At 38.9% G+C, this 23,388-nt stretch overlaps 1 protein-coding gene across 4 annotated transcripts in view; it reads right to left on the bottom strand.

Moving 5' to 3' along the window:
- Positions 1 to 23,388, bottom strand: part of myo3b (myosin IIIB) — a 516,799-nt gene that overhangs the window by 423,364 nt on the left and 70,047 nt on the right. For all 4 annotated transcript variants that reach the window (XM_048598929.1, XM_048598928.1, XM_048598930.1 and 1 more), the window contains exon 7: positions 16,870 to 17,015. In XM_048598929.1, the coding sequence (XP_048454886.1) occupies positions 16,870 to 17,015 (146 nt within the window). The remainder of the gene's footprint in view (positions 1 to 16,869; positions 17,016 to 23,388) is intronic.

Genomic DNA, 23,388 nt, shown 5'->3' with positions numbered 1-23,388 from the left:
ACTACATCAGGAACTGGTTGATTGAACATTACCAACTGACAATTTGATGGCTTAAAGCAGACAAGAAAAATGTTCTAGTTCTGAATCAAGTTACATAACTACTTAGATTTTCAAAATTACAACTGTTTCTCATTGCTGATTTGGAATAGGTGATGATATTGTTCCCATGAAGATTCCTGATATGGGCAATGAAATAGTTACTAAGTTTAAGAACTTAGGTATCAAATATCAAAGTAGATGACAAGTTGAAATTTAAAGAACAGGAGACAGATGTTGTGGCCAAGGGACATACACGAATAAACTACCTCAGAAAATTACAATCCTTGACTTGAGTCAGGAATCACGAAACAGTGGTTGTCTTGTTGAGATTGCTGTTCCTACTGATGCGTGGTTTTAGGAAAGCGTCAGAAATCACACGACACCAGGTTATAATCCAACGGGTTTATTTGAAAACACAAGCTTTCGAAGCCTCGCTCCTCGGTCATGTGTTAGTGCGGTGGTATCAGACACAGAATTTATAAGTGAAAGATCAAAGGGTCACACCACTAATGATGATGTATTAAACAAACCTAAGATGCTGTTAAATATTTAATCAGTTAAAAGGTTTTAATCGATTAATATGCCTATGTAAATCCCCAAATTCCTTTCAAGTCACTGCCCCGAGAGAACTAAAGGTTTTATTAGTGTAAAGAAGAGGTGACATTTTAGGTCAGACTCCAGTCTGACTCCAAACAAAAATACAAACAGATTCAAAAGAAGGCCTCACATCTAACATGCATTGTCTGATCTAAAATGTCACCTCTTCTTTACATTGATAAAACCTTTAATTCTCTCAGAGCAGTGACTTGAAAGGAATTCGGGGATATACACATACATATTAATCAATTAAAACCTTCTAACTGATTAAAGGTTGAACAGCATCTTAGGCTTGTTTAATACATCCTCATCAGTGGTGTGACGCTTTGATCTTTTACTTATATATTCTGTGTCGGATACCACCTCACTAACACCTGAAGAAGGAGAGAGGCTTCGAAAGCTTGTGTTTTCAAATAAACCTGTTGGACTATAACCTGACATCGTGCGATTTCTGACCTTGACCAATCCAATCCAATACCAGTGCCTCCACATTTAGGAATGTGGTCTCATTAAGGCTTTAAGAGATTCCTGGATAAGGCAGCAATGGTACTGTTTTTGATGAGCAGATCTTTCTTAGTGAAATCTTTTCTCTCAAAGGATCTCAATTAAAATCATGAACAATGAGAATCATCCTTTGTCTCATTATCACTGTTGAATGCATTCAGAGAAAACATTGCAATGTAGGATGAATCCGTTCTTGAAACTGTTTGCACCCTTCTCTATTAGAACTTATAACAACCGTTTGATGAATGCATGAAGATATGCACAGAGGATGGAACTCACTGGCTGTCTATTTTAATGCAATTTAATTAAAATTAGACATTTAACTTCCTTGGCTAGACTTTACACTTCCTTGGCTAGACTTTACACTTCCTTGTCATTGTGCTCGCAGTTGGGAAGTGTTGGGAGTTAGCATCTAACCTGCCTGATGCTTTCCCACCAACTCCTGACCAATCTCTTATTTTATGGAGGGGGCTAGTGGAGGTCAGGTTGCCTGGCTGCCCTTGGGCCTATTAAGGCCCTAATTTGGCCTATTAATGGCCACGTATGAGTCTCATCTCACTCTCAGCACACTTTACCCGTTGCATGTGTAAGGGGGTTGCCCAGCGACTTTTACAGGGCGGTTGAAGTAAGGCAAGGGGGCACATCTCACTTTCTGGTCCAATGCCCATCAGAGGAAGCCCCTCACCCCCCTTTCATCTTCCCCAGAGACCTTGCAAAGCAGCCTCCCAAATGCTCACTGGGGCATGCTATCTACAACTTATTCATATCTCAGTTCTACCTTCAGCCCAGCCTCCATAGAGCTTCTCTTTGGGGGGCTATAGTGGCTCAGTGCCATAATAAGTCACTGCTTGAATCAGACACAACTCGGACTACAGAACCATAAGACAATCTAAGCAAATGGAGCTCTCTAAGGCAGAACATCCTCCACAGCAGGGTGGGGGTGTAGAAGTCTTGCTCTGAGCAAATTAATGCCCTGTCAATTGTAAAGTAGCTGCAGGGCAGCTGGCTATTTAGTTCAGACAGCATTATACAAAGCACTCCTTATAATTCAACCTGTGATATATTTACATCACAGAAGGAGGTCATTCATCGCTTTGTGTCCAAATTGGCTCTCTGCAAGAGTGACTCACTCCATCTCAGTGCCATGGCTTTACCCTGCAAACAGTTTTTATATGTGACAGTACAGTATTGATTCCTTTTTCAGCAATAACATATGTCAGTATTTTCACTATCTACTTGCATCACTGTGAATGTCAGAAGTCTGTTGATGGAAGCAGAAACCATAGCTTTCTTTTCATCTTTAAAAATAATTGGATAGAATCAATAAGAAGTATCTATTTCAATGCGTGAAGAATCTGCAAACTGGTTAGCTTAGATTTAAGGCAATTGGCAAAAATCAGACTTGATATTTTATTATAAAGTGATGAGATTTTGGAATGCAGTGCTCAACAGTGTGGTAGATAGAAATTAAATACTAGCTTTTAATTAAGTATTGGATAAATTGTTCAGGGAAAAACTTCTGAGGATTGCAGTCCTGCCTCTGAAACAGAGGGTTTTAGGAGCAGAGTTTTGAGCATAAAATTCACAAGGTAATCCTTTTAATGGGTACTGTTGTGGTACAGTAGTAGTGTCTCTACCTCTGAGCCACGAGGTTGGGGTTCAAATCCCACCTGATTCAGAATCTGAACAGGTTGATTAGAAATTATCTACAAAGTAAAAAGCAGGTAGAAAGACTAATTAGATTTTTTTTGGAAGAGCTAGCACAGGTTTAAATTTACTAAATGGCTTCCTGCTTTACTGTATAAAATCAGAACTCTGCATTCCAATCTAAATGCACTTTTGGTGAGATGACTGATAGATTAATAATTTGTTGAAAAAGCTGGAATACATGAAACTTATGTTATCTAAGTTAACACTAAATAATGCCTCGTACCTAACATTCAAGCCATTCACTGTGCATCAAATAACAAAATTCTATGATTTGGGGAAAAATTCATGATCTGCACAGGATTATCTACCTCAAAATTCAGCACTGAGCAAATTACATTGGCTAACGCCATTCATGTTATCTATGAGATATTATCTATCATATGAAACATTTTATAAGTTAACAGCCAAAAAGATCATGGTATAAAGAGGCAATGCCAAACTCAAACAAAGAAAAAAAGTTATATTTGTACAGTCCTTTACATAACCACCGGACATCTCAGTTAGTGAGACACGGGTGTCTCAGCATTTCTGCAGGAATAGTCCTGGTCTACTCCTGCAAGGGCCAGGATTCCCTCCTCAAACTGAGTAGGATACATGATGTTTGGCAACCTTCCACCCCATCCAGGCTATTTCTGTCTGTGCCCTCCTGCAATGATAGAAAGGGAGCGATTGATCGAGATGAAAGTGGATTGTACTGATGCAGGTAATCAAAGGGTGGTGAGGTGTCCTGGGCAAGTGAGTAGACAGAGTATAGGCCATGGACAGATAGTGGTCTGGAAGGTTAAGGGGTAATGACAGCAAGCAAGGAAAGATGTTGCAGGCAATAGAGAAAATGGCACAGCATGTCCCTTGATAGGCAGTGGGTGCAGTAGCAGTGATCGAGTGAGTGTGAAGTAGCAGACAGAAAAGAGTGTGGCACTTATCCTAGCAGACTGAAGAAGTTTATTGACCTTCTTCCTACACTGCTGGCCATTTCTCCACACCAGAAAGACAGCACTGACGCCTCGGACAAGGCTGCCAGGGTCTAATGTCAGGGCCTTCTCTGCTGATCCTCTGGGAAAAGGACATCCCATCCTCTGAATCGTCCACTAGAACCCTACTGGGGAATTGTAATGCCATCTTCCTCTTTGCTGATATCCTCTGACTGAATATCCATCACTGAACCAGGCAATGTCGGAATGCCTATGTTTATCCTGGTGTACCACAGCCTTTTAAATATGGTTTGAGCACCGGGGATGCTGAACTTTTGACAGATATCCACTGAGTGGTGAGTTCTTCTGGGAATGACGCCACAGTAAAATGGGGCTAGAATCGTATGAAAGGGGCAGCATTTGGGAGGAGTAAATTGTTGGTGAGGTGAGTTGGTAAGATATGGTGAAAAATCTTGATAGGCCTCACAGCATAAAAGCCTCCAAAACACTTGACAAAAAATGATAAGATTTGGCCCATATTTGTGAAGACCATAAGACCATAAGACATAGGAGCAGTAATTAAACCGTTCAGCCCATTCAGTCTGCTCCATCATTCAATCATGGCTGATAAGTCTCTCAAACCCCTTCTCCCACTTTCTCTCCATGACCTTTGATCCCTTTGACAATCAAGAACCTATCTATCTCTGCCTTAAATATACTCAATGACCTGGTCTCCACAGCCTTCTGTGGGAATGAATTCCATAGATTCACCACTCTCTGGCTGAAGAAGATTCTCCTCATCTCTATTCTAAAGAGTCTTCCCTTTGCACTAAAGCCATGCCCAATTGTCCTAGTCTCTCTTGCTAATAGAAACATCTTCCCAATTTCCACTCTATCCAGGCCATTCAATATTCTGTAAGTAGCGATAAGATCCCCCTCATCCTTCTAAATTCCATTCAGTATAGACCCAGAGTCCTCAAAAGTTCGTCATATGTCAAGCCTTTCATTCCTGGGATCATTCTCATGAACCTCCTCTGGACCCGCTCCAGGGCCATTACATCCTTCCTGAGGTATGAGGCCCAAAATTGCTCACAATACTCTAAATGTGATCTGATCACAGCCTTATAAAGCCTCAGAAATACATCCCTGCTTTTATATTCTAGTCCTCTCAAAATAAATACCAACATTGTATTTGCCTTCCTAACTATTGACTCAACCTGCAAGTTTACCTTGAGAGAATCCTGGACTAGGACTCCCAAGTCCCTTTGCACTTCAGATTTGCACTCCCCATTTTGAAAATTCTCCATGTCTCTATTCTTCCCACCAAAGTGCATGATTTCACACTTTCCCATGTTGTATTCCATCTGCCACTTTTTTACCCACTCTCCTAATCTGTTTAAATCCTTCTGCAACCCCCCCCTGCCTCCTCAATACTACCTCTCTCTCCACCTATCCTTGTATCATCTTCAAAATTAGCCTGAATGCCCTCAGTTACTTCATCTCAATCATTAATGTATAAAATGAAAAGTTGTGGTCCCAACACTGACCCTCGTGAAACACCTCTAGTCACCAGCTGCCAGCCGGAGAAGGGCCCTTTTAACCCCACTCTCTGCTTTCTGCCACACAGCCAATCTTCCATCCATGCTAGTACCTTGCGTCTAACACCATGGGCCCTTATCGTACTGAGCAGCCTCCTGTGCAGCACCTTGTCAAAGGCCTTCTTGAAGTCCAGGTAGATAACATCCATTGGCTCTCCTTGGCCTAACCTGCTCATTACCACCCCAAATAATTCGAACAGATTTGTCACACATGACTCCTGATGACACCATGCTGACTTTGCCCTATTTTACCATGCACTTCCAAGTATTCAGAAATCTCATCCTTCACAATGCACTCCATAAATCTTACCAACTGAGGTCAGGCTAATCAGCCTGTAATTTCCCATCTTTTGCCTCACTCCCTTTTTAAACAGGGGGTCATATTAGCTATTTTCCAGTCCTCTGGGACCCTCCCTGACTCCAATGATTCCTGGAAGAGCACCACTCATGCCTCCACTATCTCTTCAGTGATTTCATTCAGAACTCTGGGGTGTAGTCCATCTGGTCCAGGTGATTTATCCACCTTCAGACCTTTCAGTTTTTCTAGCACCTTCTCCTTAGTGGTGGCCGCCATACTCACTTCTGCCCCCCCGGATTTACTCGAGTCTTCAATCGTGAAGACTGACACAAAGTACTTGTTCAGTTCCTCTGCCATTTGTTTATTCCCCATTACTACTTCTCCAGTGTCATTTTCCAGCACCCCAATGTCCACTTTTGCCTCTCTTTTGTCCTTTATATATTTATAGAAACTCTTGCAATCTTCTATTATATTACTGGCTGGCTTACTGTTATATTTCATCTTCTCCCTCCTTATTTCTTTTTTCATTGTCCTCTGTTGGTCTTTGTTAGCTTCCCAATCCTCTGGCTTCCCACTGCCCTTTGCCACATTATATGCCTTGTCTTTTGCTTTTATACTGTTCCTGACTTCCCTTGTCAGCCATAGTTGCCTCATCGTCCCTTTAGTATGCTTCTTTTTCCTCAGGATGAATTTTTGCTGTGTCTCCCGAATTACTCCCAGAAACTCCTGCCATTGCTGATCCACTGTCTTTCCTGCTAGGCTCCTCTCCCAGTCAATTCTGCCCAGCTTCTCCCTCAAGCCTCTGTAGTTGCCTTTATTCAACTGTAATACTGTTACATCTGACTCCACCTTCTCCCTCTCAAATTGCAGAGTAAATTCTATCATGTTATGGTCACCGCCTCCTAAGGGTTCCTTCAGCTTAAGCTCCCTTACCGAGTATGACTTATTGGACATCAGTAAGTCCAGAATTGCCTGTTCCCTAGTGGGTCCACCACAAGCTGCTCTTAAAAGCCATCTAGTAGGCATTCCACAAATCCCCTTTCTTATGATCCACGACCAACCAGTTTTTCCCAGTCCACCTGCGTATTGAAATCCCCTACAATCAGTGTAACCTTACCTATCTTACACTTTTCTATCTCCTGGTGTATCTTGAGGCCAAAATCCTGACTACTGTTTGGAGGCCTGTACATAATTCCCATTACAGTTTTGTTTACCTTTGCAGTTCCTCAACTCTACCCACACAGATTCTTTATCATCTGACCCTACATCGTTTCTTGCTATTGATTTAATTTCACTTCTTACTAATAAGGCAACCCCATCCCCTCTGCCCACCTGCCTGTCTTTTCGATAGGATGCATATCCTTGGATATTTAGCTCCTCATCCTGATCCCCTTGCAGCCACATCGCCATGATGCCCACCATATCATACCTGCCAATTTCAATCTGTGCCAATCTGAAGCTCATTTACCTCTATTTTGTATACTGCATGCATCCACATACAACACCTTCAGTCCTGTGTTTACCGTCCCTCTTCTAATTGTCATCCCTTTATCTGATGTGCTTGAAGTTTGAGTCCTAACCCCTTCCAAACATTCTGTCCTGTCTGGAGACTTTAATAACTGTACCTGAGTTCTCCTTTCTTTTCATTTTTTTCATACTTTTCTATGCAGTTGAATCCAGCTAAACTCAGTCTGTTACCTTAATATTAAGCCATGTTAACTTGAATTGTTCATTAGTACAGAGAACAAGAGTTTTGGAATCTTAAGCAACTCACATTTTATAACAAAATGCATCCCTTTCCGCAGATTCAGTATTCCTTAAGCCTCATTTAATTCAAAGGGTTAAGGGGGCTGTTTTAATAGAGATGTGGACACTCAAAATCTAAAGGATGTGTTATAATCACAGTAGTGACTTTGGTGTTTACTTAATGGCTTTGACAGTCACCATGTGTCCAGATTTGGTACACTTCACACAAATGCACCTTGCACACTACAGACAGACACTGCACAATCTTAGTTTGCGCAAGTGAATCCAAACAAGATCTAACAGAATCTAGATCAATTTCACTACTGGGTAACTAGATTGAAAGAGAACCATGCCCACGAAGTCAGTAAAGTTCCTCTTTATTAGTCTTCCCTAAAATGATTAATCTGTGAAAACTATATACCACACGTATGTATTTTATGTAGAATAAACCAGTTTATTCATTTTTAGGCATGCCTTAACCAATGAAGTGGGATCCATTGCTCCAATAAGACAGAATCTAGCCATCTCCTTGTGACGTGTATTTGGAAACGCAAGGACTAATTAAGGATAGGCAACATGGCTTTGTGCATGGGAAATCATGTCTCACTAAATTAACTGAGTTTTTTGAAGAAGAGGATTGATGAGGGCAGAGTGGTGGATGTGATCTATATGGACTTCAGTCGGGCATTCGACAAGGTTTCTCGTGGTAGATTGGTTAGCAAGATTGGATCACACAGAATAGAGGGAGAACTAGCCATTTGGATACAGAACTGGCTCGAACGTAGAAGACAGAGGGTGGTGGTGGAGGATTGCTTTTCAGGCTGGAGGCCTGTGACCAGCAGTGTACCACAAGGATCGGTGCTGGGTCCATTACTTTTTGCATTTACATAAATTATTTGGATGTGAAGGAGGTGGTACAGTTAGTAAATTTGCAGATGACACGAAAATTGGACATGTAGTCGACAGCGAAGGTTACCTCAGAGTACAGCGGGATCTTGATCAGATGGGCCAATGGGCCAAGGAGTGGCAGATGGAGTTTAATTTAGATAAGTGTGAGGTGCTGCATTTTGGAAAGGCAAATCAAGGCAGGACTTATACACTTCATGGTAAGTTCCTGAGGAGTGTTGCTGAACAAAAAGACCTTGGAGTGCAGGTTCACAATTCCTTGAAAGTGGAGTCACAGAGAGATAGGATAGTGAAGAGGAGGTTTGGCATGCTTGCCTTTATTGGTCAGTGCATTGAGCATAGGAGTTGAGACATCATGTTGCAGCTGTACAGGACTTAGCTTGAGCCACTTATGGAATACTGCATGTAATTCTGGTCTCCCTGCTATAGGAAGGATGTTGTAAAACTTGAAAGGGTTCAGAAAAGATTTACGAGGATGTTGCCAGGGTTGGAGGGTTTGAGCTATAGGGAAAGGCTCAATAGGCTGGGCTATTTGCCCTGGATCGTCGGAGGCTGAGGGGTGACGTTATAGAGGTTTATAAAATCATGAGGGGTATAGATAGGGTAAATAGACAAGGTCTTTTCCTGGGTTGGGGGAGTCCAAATCTAGAAGGCATTGGTTTAAGATGAGAGGGGAAAGATTTAAAAGGGTCCTAAAGAGCAACATTTTCTCACAGATGGTGGTGCGTGAAGAGAATGAGCTGCCGGAGGAAGTGGTGAGTGAGTGAATGAATAGGTAGGGTTTAGAGGGATACAGGCCAAATGCTGGAAAATGGGACAAGATTTATTTAGGATATTTGGTCGGCATGGACAAGTTGTACCACAGGTTCTGTTTCTGTGCTGTATATCTCTATGAATCTATGACATTCAATGACCATTGCTGAATCCCATATTAACATTTTAGAGGTTATGATTGTCCAGAAATTACATTGAACTACTTGGCACTTTTATTATCAAAATACTGTTATCCTAATTTCATACCCAGTATTTTTCAGTCTGCTTGGGCCCAATTTTCCCTGTGCTTTTCAATCCTATTTGACCTATTTACAGCATGTGATTATAACTCTGTCTGCAATGCCTCAAGAGATCAACGGGATATTTTTTATTAAAAAGGAGGCACTTGTGGAACACTTGTGACAAAACTGACAACACCTGGCGTGATTTTAAATATCATTTTACATTTTCTCCACCTAAAGTTTTAATAGAATTAGAAGGCATTGTATCTTTATAATGTTTAGTAGTCTTCAGTCAAATTAATTTGTACTCAGACAGCGAGATTGATCTCCCCTCCTAACTGAACCTTTCAAATGTGCTAGTAGCAACCTATTTAAGCCAAAGCCATTACCAATGTTTATAGACAATACTGTCACTATAACCAATAAAGTTAGATCGGTCACTGTTCTGAATTCCAACTTTTATAGTCAATGAATTTTAAATAACTTCAACTGTATTGACCAACATGATGATAAATAAGAACAAAGATGTTGAAAACATGCCAATTTGTGAAGTGTCTCTGCAAGGCTAATTCACATTTTCATTTTCTGGTCTTATATTTTATGTTCTTTTTCATTTCCTACAATTGTGGCTGTTTACTTGTATCTTTCTACCAATTTCAAATGTACTATTTTGTCATCATTCTGCTAATAGCCAAAAAAAGGAACTTATTTTACCTATTCAAATGAAGAAATGTGCATTTACTCCATATACAGTACTGAAGATTAGCTTATTGATAAAAGTGCATATATAACAGGATTATTCTTTAGTTACTTAATTGGAATTTTGTTATAGATGTAAAACATTTTGGTCTGCAGAGCTTGCCAGCTAAGCCTGGAGTTGCGCATTTAAGGGGAAGTCTTAATGCATTGCAGCGATGGTGGCAAGATGTATACATACCGAAGATTATAATGGCTTTTTTGAATATCAGGCAGACTGTGTGTAGGGATCATGGGAGATTTGAAGTGATGGTGTAAACCATGGGGTTTAAATTATTTATATCATTTCGACAGATCAGAGAATGTTTGAAGGCACCTGGTAAACACAGGAAGACTTTAATGTATCCATGTATTTTTCAGATCAAAAGGGCAGTTTTTTTTTCTATTCATTTTGTGGGATGTGGGCGTCGCTGGCTGGCCAGCATTTCTTGCCCATCCCTAGTTGCCCTTGAGAAGATGGTGGTGAGCTGCCTTCTTGAACCGCTGCATTCCTCTTGCTGTGAGTTGACCCACAATGCTATTAGGGAGGAAATTCCAGGATTTTGACCCAGCGACAGTGAAGGAACGGCGATATATTTCCAAGTCAGGATGGTGAGTGGCTTGGAGGAGAACTTGGAGGTGGTGGTGTTCCCATATATCTGCTGCCCTTGTCTTTCTAGATGGAAGTGATTGTGGGTTTGGAAGGTGCTGACTGAGGATCTTTGGTGAACTTCTGCCGTGCATCTTGTAGATAGTACACACCACTGCGTCGGTGGCGGAGGGAGTGTTTGTGGATGTAGTGCCAATCAAGCAGGCTGCTTTGTCCTGGATGGTGTCAAGCTTCTTGAGTGTTGTTGGGGCTGCACTCATCCAGGTAAGTGGGGAGTATTCCATTACACTCCTGACTTGTGCCTTGTAGATGGTGGACAGGCTTTGAGGAGTCAGGAGATGAGTTACTGCCTCAGTATTCCCAGCTTCTGGTCTGCTCTTGTAGCCACTGTGTTAATGTGGTGAGTCCAGTTGAGTTTCTGGTCAATGATAACATCCAGGATGTTGATAGTGGGGGATTCAGTGATGGTAACACCATAGAATGTCAAGGGACGGTGGTTAGATTGTCTCTTATTGGTGATGGTCATAGCCAGGCATTTGTGTTGTGCGAATGTCACTTGCCACTTGTCAGCCCAAACCTGGATATTATCCAGATCATGTTGCATGTGAACATGGACTGCTTCAGTGTCTGAGGAGTCATGAATGGTGCTGAACATTGTTCAATCATTGGCAAACATCCTCACTTCTGACCTTGTGATGGAGGGAAGATCATTGATAAAGCAGCTGAAAATGGTTTCGGGCCTAGACCCATCTCTCTCAGTTTATGAAGTTTGCTTGGTTTAAGATTCTGTCTTGAGATTAGAGTATGTCGCTCTCAAACTCGATATGGAATTTATTCTATTATTGTACGTAAAGTTGACAACTTACTAGACCATATCACAACAGTCTCATGACATGGAGGAAAGTAAAGGTGGAAACTGTGGAGACAGTGGTTACAATTTAGAATCACAGAATCTCTACAGTGTGGAAAGAGGCCATTCAACCCATCGATTCAGCACCAACCCTCCGAACAGCATCAGACTCAGAACAAGTCCACCTACCTTTTCGCATAACCACACATTTACCCTGGCTAATCTACCTAGCTTGCACATCTCTGGACACTACGAGGCAATTTAACATGGCCAATCCACCTAACCTGCGCACTTTTGGACTGTGGGAAGAAACAGGAGCACAAGAGCAGAAACCCACATAGATGCTGGGAGAATGTGCAAACTCCACACAGATAGTCACCCAAGTCTAGAATGAAACTTGGATCCCTCACTCTTAGCAAGGCAGCAATGCCAACCAGTGAGCCGCTATGCCACCAATATCTCAGTAATCCTTAGATACAGGGATCATGTCAAAGAAGCGGAGAACTGCAAATGTCATATTCTTGTTCAAAAAAGGCAACGATAAGATGAGTAAATATAGACCAATCAGTTTAACTTCAGTGAGAAATATCCTAAAGATAATCCAAGACAAAATTAACAGTCACTTGGACAGTTGTAGATTAGCTAAGCACTACCAAAAATTTGTTAAAACAAAATGATGTCATGAGGTAACAAAGAAAGTTATTGAGGTTCATGTGGGCTACATGGACAATCAAATGATATTTGATGAAACGTCACACAACAGGTGAACAATTTGAAGCCCATGGAAGAAAATGGACAGAAGTAATGTGGACATGAAGTTAGATGAGTGACAGGAAAGAAATGATTGGTGAAAAACTGGTGAAATAATTTTTGTTTTGGATTAGAGAATGTATGTAATGGCCCTCTTTGTGGATCAGTATTACAACACTGCCTACAATCACACTTGGAATTGTTATGAATGGAGAGGATACTGATAGACTTCAGTTTGGTAGGAGGAATGAGGAGACAAAATATAAAATCAAGCTAACAAGTCCAAAGGGGTGATGAATTGTATGTGCAAAAGAAGGCTGAAAGAGGCTGGCAAGATAAAGAAATCCTGGACTTTATAAATGGAAACAGAGGACAAGAGGGAGTAATGGTGAGTCTTCATAAAACACTGGCTCAGTCTCAATGAAAGCTGTGTCCCCAGATTTGGCACCACATTAAGGATGTCTGCATTAGAGATGGTGTAGGGAAATAAAGGAGAGAATTGTTCTAGGGACGAGGAACTTCATTTACTTGGACAGGTACTGGACATTGGGACCTTATCAGAGATTCAGAGATAATTTGATAGTGAGTTCAAACCCACAACATGTTCAAACAGAGTAGATAGTACGAAACTGTTCCCATTGAGACAAGACACAGAACAAAGGTGAACGTCAAAACAACTAAGAAGGCTTTTTTTAATACAGTGAGTGGTGTCTGGAATTGTCTGCCTCAGAATATATCGGAAGCAGATTAAACCATTGCTTTCAAAAGTGGATTGGATACTTATCAGAGAAGAAAAAGTTTGCAAGGCAATGGGGAAAAAAAGCAAGGGTCGCAGGACTAGTTGAGTTGCTATTGCAGAGTATCAGAGAGCCAAATGGACCCCTTCTTTTCTGAAATCATTCTACAATTCAATTTTTCCCACAGCAATTTAGTACAAGATTACTAATTGAATTTGCCTCACTTCACAATGCTCAATCTTAAACAGCTTTATCCCTCGTTGTTTCACATATATTGTTCCAGGAGGCTTTTGGTAGGCATACTACAATCTATCTTCCAGACTAACTTTCCCAAACTATTTGCAGATTTGAAGACTGAATTTGCCTATAAATATTTCCTTTGTTATATGTTCCAATTAGTTTTTTATTTAACACTTTGTCCAACAACTTCCTTTTCCGCCAAGGTCTTTACTGCTGATTTCATGTCATCCTTTACTGTCAGAACCACTCCTCCTCCTCTTCCATTCTGCCAATCTTATTGAATTTTACATATTCTGAAATATTTCTTTCCCAAACTTGGTCACCTTGTAGCCAAGTTTCTCTAATGGCTGCAAAATAAAAAGTAAATAGCAGTAGAATATTGTTTCAAACTTCAAGTAGCTTATTTAGTTAATGCTGCACAGCATGTATCAACTCATTAACCTCACTGAGTTTGACGAACATCGATTGCGTCAATTTTTATTCTGCATTAGCAAACAAACATATGAAAATGCCCATTTTAAATATATGTAAGATTACACATGGAATACACCAAAAATGTAATCATGAAAGTGCTTTTACAACTCCAAATTGCACAGGAAGCAAAACTGTTTTGTTGATTTTCTATTGCCATGTATCTCACAAGTAGCTTGAGAGTTTAGAAAGAACCAAGAACTTGACATAAAATTCAGATGATGAATTTTTGTTTGTCTGTAATTTTAACAGTAATTTTCACTTACTTAAAATAAATGAATTGCAGTAGCAAACAAAAGACTACCAGACAATATATTTACACCACAATCTGTAATTTCTATGTTAAGACAAACCAAAATGGATCTATACTTTGGCTAAGTCTGCCCGTCCAGAAAATTTACTAAACAATATAGTATTCACAACACTATTTATTCTAGTAGAGTTTTAGATGTCGGTTAAACACCACTTTGTAAAATTGCAGCTTCTCTTTCAAAATATGGATTCTTTTGAAGCATGACTTTGTTGTAATATTAATGTACAATTTTATAACTGCGTTTATTTCCAGAATGAGATGTGTACAAAGCAAATGCACTGGTATTTTATTGTATTTTTAATCTAATAATGTCATCTCACAAATATAAGCAAAAGTCTAAAGAATTCAATTTCAGATATTTTCAACATTGTGCCATCAGCCTCTATTAGCAGCCATCTTCTTATTAACAGAAAAAAAAGACAAGCATTGTAACAGATGGGGAAAAGTTCAAGGTATTAAATCCCAAATCATCAACTATGCCAGACCACCATTCTTTCATAATTCAGCCCCTTCTGTTGGAGATCTGAAAATATATTCCAGACAGATGACATGTTAACAGAATCATTTCATGGTTCAGTGTTTTCTCAGTATGATTTATCTCCATCTGCAGGTATTGGAGGGGCTATTCAGGAGATTTATGAGTAGTGTCCAAGAATCCATTTTAATAAGGGAGACATTGTGCCACATGGAGAAACAAAACATTAATGTCTGGTCCGATATGACTATCCCGTTATTATTTATAAAGCGATTTCTTTTAAAGAAATTTCTTGGTTCTAAAAGGATTAAATAGGAATGTTTTCAATATGTGCAGCGACCTCATCAACAATCCTCCAAATTAGCTGAAACAAAAGTTGAGAAAAATATTTAACAGGATTAAATAAAGATGCACGTCCATTTGAAATTGGTTTCTTTCATATGATACCCTGTCATCTTTCCAGTTTTGAAACATCCCACAGTAGAAACTGATTTTTTTTTTCATCATTTAGACTTTCAATTATTTAATGGAATTTGACAATAATTGCAAATCTGTATTTACTTCTCCACAATAATTCTCATGCCTGGTTTTACACAAATACAGAAGAAACAAGATGAAGTATTACTGAATATCAATTTTCACACACCATGTCATGTTCATTTCTAGGTTTTGGGTACGGTGGATGGAGATAACATTGTGATGCAGAGATCTTGCCACCCTAATCTAAATATGAATAGAAGCTAATTAGAAATGCAAATTGTAACCAAAAGGGCCTGCGATAATAACTATATGATGGTGGAGATAAAAAGGTCAAGGCTTGTATTATTATGGCTTTTAAATTCTCATCAGCAATAAATAGCTGTAGGGAGGAAAGCAGCAATGAAGAACAAGTTATTTTTGATATGCAATGAGTTTCACTCCAGCAAGAAAATTCTTGACAGTCAGTTTTTCATGCTATACCAATCATTTATTCCCTTAAAGAGGGATACAAAATTAATTGCCACTCAGATGCTGAATTGTTAATCACACCATCTTATGAGTGAAAATTAACTGAAATACATACTGATAAAAATTAAACTCATTTCTAGCTCTAGAAAATAATCTTCTAATCCTTTACCACTACTCCACACACCCCCATTTCCCCCACCCCAACCTAATTTACCCATTTTGTTTTTGACATTTCTGACCAGGTACACAACTGGATGAGGTTCAAGATTCATATTCTATTTTGATTGATTTCTGATTTGCAGTCCTGAGAATGGATTGTCTGTGGGCTACGCAAATGTAACACAGAAAAAAGTTTGTAAACATGCTACTGTATACATTTAAAGATGATAATCAACATTAAAAAAATCACTGTCAAAAATGAATCCTTGAATCCCTAAATGCTTTAGTTACTATGGACATTTTATTGTACTGAAAGCACCATGCAAATACAAATTGTCCTTACTTTTACAAATCTAGAATGAATTCTTAGAGTCCTTCCTCTCAACAAAGAAGTATACATTTCATGTTATTATCTTAAAAATGATACCTGCATTGAATTTACATACTAAAAATAAACTTACTAGAGTACTCAGAACATTGACACAATATATTCTCAACTTAAGCCATGTTACCTGCAAACATTTCATTTTAACTTGTTAGTGTTTTATCTGAAATCAGCGTACTAATTTCCATGAACCTGCCCATCATTCAGACCCATTTAATTAATTAAATACTTTCATTATGATGCGCTTTTCCTTCTATTTAGTTTCTTTTTATATTCATTTTTTGGCTCATTAATTTTCTCCTGTTCCTTCCATTCGACTGTCAATGATACCACCTGGGCTATGTATTTTTCTTCAAAGAACAGAAAGCTAGGTTAGCTCAAATCTGAACCATTGACTAATACCCTAATCAGAATTCAAACCTGTGTATTTATGGAGTGGTTTATAATAAAGCTTTTGCTCCTTTTAGAGCTATACCACAAATTACTGTAACGTTATAATATTTTGGTTAAATGACAGCTTGAAAGCTTCTGGAAATTGCAAGAATCAAATGAGCACAATACTCAGGATGGAGAATTCAAGTAAAATCCCATGAATAGGAAGCATGTGTATACGCTACCAGAAACATCCAATGTTCAGAAACTGGTGTGTTAATGTCCAATTCATTGGCAACATCTCATTTAACAAAAATTGCAAAAGTTGTACAGATGGCAGATATTTCATTTAATCTTACTTGCATATTTTGCAAAAAAAACTTCATAATGTACAATCATTTGTATCAAAATATTTTTCTGATTTTATAATTGGTACAATCTTTCATACTTCATGCATAGAATTTTAATACTTAACAGTTATGAAATAGAAATAAGGCAAGAGAGCCATCTACTGACATACCTTGGAATTTTAAAGAGTGCATTCACAGGATGCAGATCAGACAAAGGTGGCTCACCATCACCAAGCTCAATTGCTGTGATACCTAATGACCATACATCACACCGGCTATCATACGAGTAGTCCAACTGTTGTTCACAAGCAATGACCTGTTAATTAATAATATATTAAAATTCACAAGTTTATTTGCAAATCTACTTGTAGTTAGATTTGCACATGCCAGAATATTGTGCTTCATCAATTACATGAAGGAAGCAAAGTCAAATTTCCATTACAACACTATGACATAGGTTATTACCATTTACCTAGGAGCATAACATTAATTATTATGCTGGCAAATAACACATACGCAAATATAAAACCTGATCATTAGCATTCATTCTGTCAAACTCATTACACAACTCCAGCGGTGTTGCAGCATAAAATAATCACTGCCATAAGCCATTTTTTTACCTTAACATTATAAAAATCTACAATTTTTAAAAATCTTATAAAATAGAATTATGGTCCATTCATCACAATTATTTATAGTTATAAGGTATTCTATAGCACTTCTTACATATCTTCACAACCATAGTAAGCAGACTTAATTCAATTATTTTGGTGAATATCAAACCTCCATATAATGCACTTAGCAATACAATAATCAATTCAGAGATTATCGCTTAATTTAGAACATTTTTCCAAAGGGATGAACGTCATCATGGAAGGATCTTCTCTGGGAATATGTAAAATTATTAAAGTCAAGGGGGAAATTCACATTTCTTTTTCATATGCAGTCATCTCATTGCATTCATAGTATATTCCTCTGTGTAGGTTCAATAAAATCAAACTGCCCTTACTGAAGACACAGTTACAACAGGAATGACCCCATTATACAACTGAAATTCTCACTATTAATAAAATAAATGCAACTAATTACTCAACCTTGCTCACTCATACGTAAAACTCACATCTCATTTTCTGAAAAAATTTACACAATAATTGAAAATAATTTCTCTCCTAATACCAAGCACCAGAAAATAGTTATCATTTTTCTGATAACTTTTTTTAATTTTTCATGGGATCAGACTCCACACACACACCTCCTCCCCCAAACACCTCACCGCCCCCCACCCTCAGTAGGCAATTGTCCTTGATTTGACTGGCTTACCATGACTTATTAGGGGACAGTTAAGCATCAACCACATTGTTATGGGTCTGGAGTCACAAGTAGACCAGACTAGGGGGGGTCATCAATTAACTAGATGGATTTTTATAATAATCAACACTGGTTTCAACATCTCCATTTTTTTAATTCCAGGTTTTAATTCCAGATTTATTAATTGAAGTTAAATTTCACCCGTTCTTATACTGGAATTTGAACTCAATTCAATAAAACTCATCTAAGCCTCTGGATTACTAGTCCAGGCACTTTGCCTCCACCTACTATGCCACAACCTCCCCAGATGGAAATGGTGCTGTGATTGTACATGTTTGCATCATATTGCCATACTTATAACACATTTATACCAAGTTAAAATTAGCATCAGAGTTTGCCAAAATAAAGCTTTTTGGTGCAACATTTGGAAGTGATGAGTTCTACTTAAATATCCTACTGGTCTTCAAGACATGCAGATTTGCAAAGGGATTTCAAGGTATCATATTGCTATCAGATTTCTGTCTGAGTTTTCTCTAAAGACATTGATTACATTTTAATTTTTGCTTCAGTAATTGAAATTTCTGCACCCAAATTAACATTTTAAACAATTTTTTTAAAACCAAAAATAAGATATTATGCAATAAACACACCTATTGCTTGAAATTCTCTCATTATTTTAAATAATTTTTAAAGCATCTTTGTTAGACATTTTTTTTTACTTGTAAGCTTTCAGCCTCTCTTCAAACCTATTTTTGCCCTTGATATATTTAGCCAGAAAGGTGACTCAACACACTGAAAATATGTCCTGAACTTTGGGCATGTGTAATTTGCACAATTTCCCAGAAGGCTTATGAAATTTTAGCTAGCCAGATGATAGAGTCTAAGAAACAACACTAACAAAAATGAATGTGTCTATTTTCCAAAATTACTTGACAAGCTATGCAAAAATATTTAAAAGTTTTATACATGCATTTTTGTGAAGTGGACCAACAGGGACCAATAGTGTGTGGAGAAAGAGTTTGTGAATAAAATATAATTCTACACATGGACAGAAATTACACTCTCAGAAACAATCGAAAACAAAAACCTGTGTACCCACCAGAGCTTTCCAACAATGACTTCTCCAGGCTTTTCAGTGGCAGTGGAGGACCAACTTACCTGCATAAAGTTATGGACCAGGCCATACTCCTCCCCACCCCTCCAAAACTATTGTAAGGAGATAGCCTAGACACTAACTTTTATATTTATTTGAAGGCAAGTGTAAGGTGTTGTGATCCAGATGTGATTTGTTTAGTCCACTAATAGGCTTCAATCAAAACAAATTTTATTCGTACAACACAGTTAAAATATAACAAGGTTATAACTTTATTCTATTGAAATACCTAACAAGATGATGCATTATTTACCCACCAATCATCAATTGTTCCAATGCAGGCAGCATCCCATAAACACAACCGTTGGCAAAAATGCAATTCAGCAAAACAGTTATGATTCTCATGTGCTGTCTCTCTCCAGTCCAGAAGAAAGAAACAAATCTGCCCGTTTTGATTTTTAAGAGGAAGCCAAACTGTCTAAGACTTCACTCTAGCAGCCAGGAACTCTAGCTTTTAGCTTAGCAGCCAGCAGAAACCTTTTCAATAACCGAAAGCAAAACTAAAAGCTTTTCTGGGTTTGTGAGAGCCCTGGAAGAACTCAAAAACTACATACTAACTACCTGTCTGAAAGAGATATTTCAGCACCATTGTGACAACACTACTCTGCAAGAGAAACAGAACACATCTCTCTTAAAGGCACAGTACTGTCACAATAACCATTTTACTTGGAGCACATTCTGTGCCCCTGACTATTGTGTGCTACTGGAAATGCCAGTGGCCATATCAGGGTAGGGGCAAATGGGGTAAATAAGATTTATTTTGCAGCAGCTTTTTTAAAAAAAATGGTGATTTTGATTACTAGTGAATAGAAAGTTTGAGTTACAGTTCATCAGCATGCTTCACACCTTTTAGAGGGGAAGACAAAAATCCAAAAATGGTAACAGGAAATCAACAACAAAAATAAGAATTATCTTTTCTGTATCCTTCTCTGGGTTCATTTTCAAGCTAATCTTAGGATTCAAATAATTTATAAATCAAACTGTTGTTACAGTTTGTGTCAATTAATTTATAGTTACCACTCATTTTACTTTGCAGCTTTTTTTAAATTCTTCAATCTCATTAGTTTATATAGGTTAAGAGACTGACTGCAATAAGATGACAAAATGAAATAGATTCCTTACCTACTCAAAACTGAACTTTACACTTTGTTCTGTCATGACACATTGGGGATAATGCATGTAAATCAAATCCCACTACTCCCAGAGTTGTCACAAATTTCAAAATCTGATTAAAACACCAAATCATCCAATGCTACTTAACTAATTCAGGTTAGAAGACTATACTCACCAGATTTCTTTCCATTAATAAGAAAGTAACTACTTATTGTGATCAAAACTGACTTTAATGAATGGCAAAAATAGACAAGTTGAATTCCTAATCTACAACTGTATAAGTAAAAACATTAAAAGGACAAGATTTCTAATTTACGCAACTTAAACTTCACAAGGAAGAAAAAGAGACAAACAAATATTATGAGTGGAGGGTGGGGAAAAAAGTCCAAGGAACACATTTCTGTATTGCCAGTCCAAAATCACAGATTAGATAGATTGGTTCCATGGTGCTTTTCTTTCCTTTGATGCAAAGTAATAATCAATCTTTAGTTCACTGGTCGCTTGGTGTTCAGGGACCTTTCTTTTCCTGTAGGATTTTGCATTCTTTCTTTCAGGAACTCAATGTAGTGTTTACCTGCTGTTTCAACAGAGATTTAGCAAAGGCAATTTTTCAGATCAAGGGGACAGGGAGAGAGTTGTAGATGTTGCAAACCTCTAGAGCTTCTGTCTTCTTTGTTTTCATTCATTCCCACGGGGCTTATGTTAAACCACAGCTAGTCCAATGAGAAGGGTGTAACAATGTTGTTCTGAGGAAGGGTCACTGGACTAGAAACGCTAACTCTGAATTTTTCTTCACAGGTGCTGCCAGACCTGCTGAGCTTACAGCAACTTCTGTTTTTGTAACTATGCTGTACTCTCTTGAGCACACAACAAACGGTGCCAATGAAAAAGCCAATCAAAAAGTTTAGTTTAGTTTAGTTTAGTTCTTAAAACTTTAGTTCTTGACTGTCTTTGGACAGAACTGCCCTCAGCACATAGACAGTTAGTGCCAATTTGACTGGACATCTCCCTCACTGCTCCAATAATGCTACATTGGATAAAGAACTCAATGTACTTTGATTTAATTTTAATTTATTATTGTCACATGTAACTAGGTACAGTAAAATGTTTTGTTTTCGATGCAGTACAGGCAGATCATAACATACAAAGATCGTAGGTGATTGAACAGAGCAAGGAAGACAAAGTTATGGCTGCAAAGAAGGTGCACACAAAGCTAGATAAACATTAGATTTGAAATTTTGAGATGTCCATTGAGGAAATAGCAGTGAGGCAAAAGCTGTTCTTGAATTTGTTGGTACGTATATTTAAGTTTTTGTGTCTTCTGCCTGACAGAAGAGATTGGAAAAGATTATAATTGGGGTGAGAGGGGTCTTTGATGATGTTGGCTGCCTTTCCGAGGCAGCGAGAAGTATAGATGGAGTTCACGTATGGAAGGTTGGCTTGCATAATGGACTCAGCTGTGTTCATAACACTTTGTAGTTTCTTACGGTCCTGGGCAGAGCAGCTGCCATACCAAGCCATGATGCATCCAGATAGAATGCTTTCTATGATGCATATGTAAATGTTGGTGACAGTCCTAACAGACATGCCAAATTTCTTTAGCCGCCTGAGGAAGAAAAGGTATTGTTGTGCCTTCTTGACTGTTGCATCAACATGGGTGATCCAGGACAGGTTGTTGTTGATTGTCACTCCTAGAAACTTAATGCTCCGGACCATCTCCACCTCAGCTCCATTGATGTAGATGGGCCGTGCCCTCCTCCTTGCTTCCTGAAGTTGATGATCAGCTCTTTAGTTTTTCTGACATTGAGGAATAGACTGTTATCTTTACACCAAGCACTCTATCTCTTTCTTGTATTGTGTTTCATCATTGTTTGATATCCAGCCTACAACGGTGGTGTTGTCAGTAAACTTGTAGGTGGAGTTTGGACAAAATTTGGCCACCCAGTCAATATATTTGCCAAGTTTGAACTCTGATATTCAGGTTGTCACCAATACACTATTACATAGAACATAGAACATAGAACATAGAACATTACAGCGCAGTACAGGCCCGTCGGCCCGCGATGTTGCGCCGACCTGTGAAACCAATCTGAAGCCCATCTAACCTAAACTATTCCATTATCATCCATATGTCTATCCAATGACCATTTAAATGCCCTTAAAGTTGGTGAGTCTACTATTTTTGCAGGCAGGGCATTCCACGCCCTTACTACTCTGAGTAAAGAACCTACCTCTGACATCTGTCCTATATCTATCACCCCTCAATTTAAAGCTATGTCCCTCGTGCTAGCCATCACCATCTGAGGAAAAAGGCTTCCACTGTCTACCCTATCTAATCCTCTGATCATCTTGTATGTCTCTATCAAGTCACCTCTTAACCTTCTTCCCTCTAACGAAAACAGCCTCAAGACCCTCAGCCTTTCCTCATAAGACCTTCCCTCCATACCAGGCAACATCCTGGTAAATCTCCTCTGCACCCTTTCCAATGCTTCCACATCCTTCCTATAATGTGGTGACCAGAACTGTACGCAATACTCCAAGTGCGGCCGCACCAGAGTTTTGTACAGCTGCAACATGACCTCATGGCTCCGAAACTCAATACCTCTATCAATAAAACCTAACATACCGTACGCTTTCTTAACAACCCTATCAACCTGGGTGGCAACTTTCAGTGATCTATGCACATGGACACCGAGATCTCTCCGCTCATCCACACTACCAAGAATCTTATCATTAGCCCAGTACTCTGTATTCCTGTTACTCCTTCCAAAGTGAATCACCTCACACTTTTCCACATTAAACTCCATTTGCCACCTCTCAGCCCAGCTCTGCAGCTTATCTATGTCCCTCTGTAACCTGCAACATCCTTCCACACTATCCACAACTCCACCGACTTTGGTGTCATCCGCAAATTTACTAACCCATCCTTCTACGCCCTCATCCAGGTCATTTATAAAAATGACAAACAGCAGTGGCCCCAAAACAGATCCTTGAGGTACACCACTAGTAACTGAACTCCAGGATGAACATTTCCCATCAACCACCACCCTCTGTCTTCTTACAGCTAGCCAATTTCTGACCCAAACCGCTAAATCACCCTCAATCCCATGCCTCC

The sequence above is a fragment of the Rhincodon typus genome, chromosome 7 (assembly GCF_021869965.1).
Source record: "Rhincodon typus isolate 14 chromosome 7, sRhiTyp1.1, whole genome shotgun sequence".
Classification (NCBI taxonomy): Eukaryota; Metazoa; Chordata; class Chondrichthyes; order Orectolobiformes; family Rhincodontidae; genus Rhincodon; species Rhincodon typus.
The sequence above is the reverse complement of the archived record's forward strand: the minus strand, read 5'-3'. Positions and strand labels throughout refer to the sequence as shown.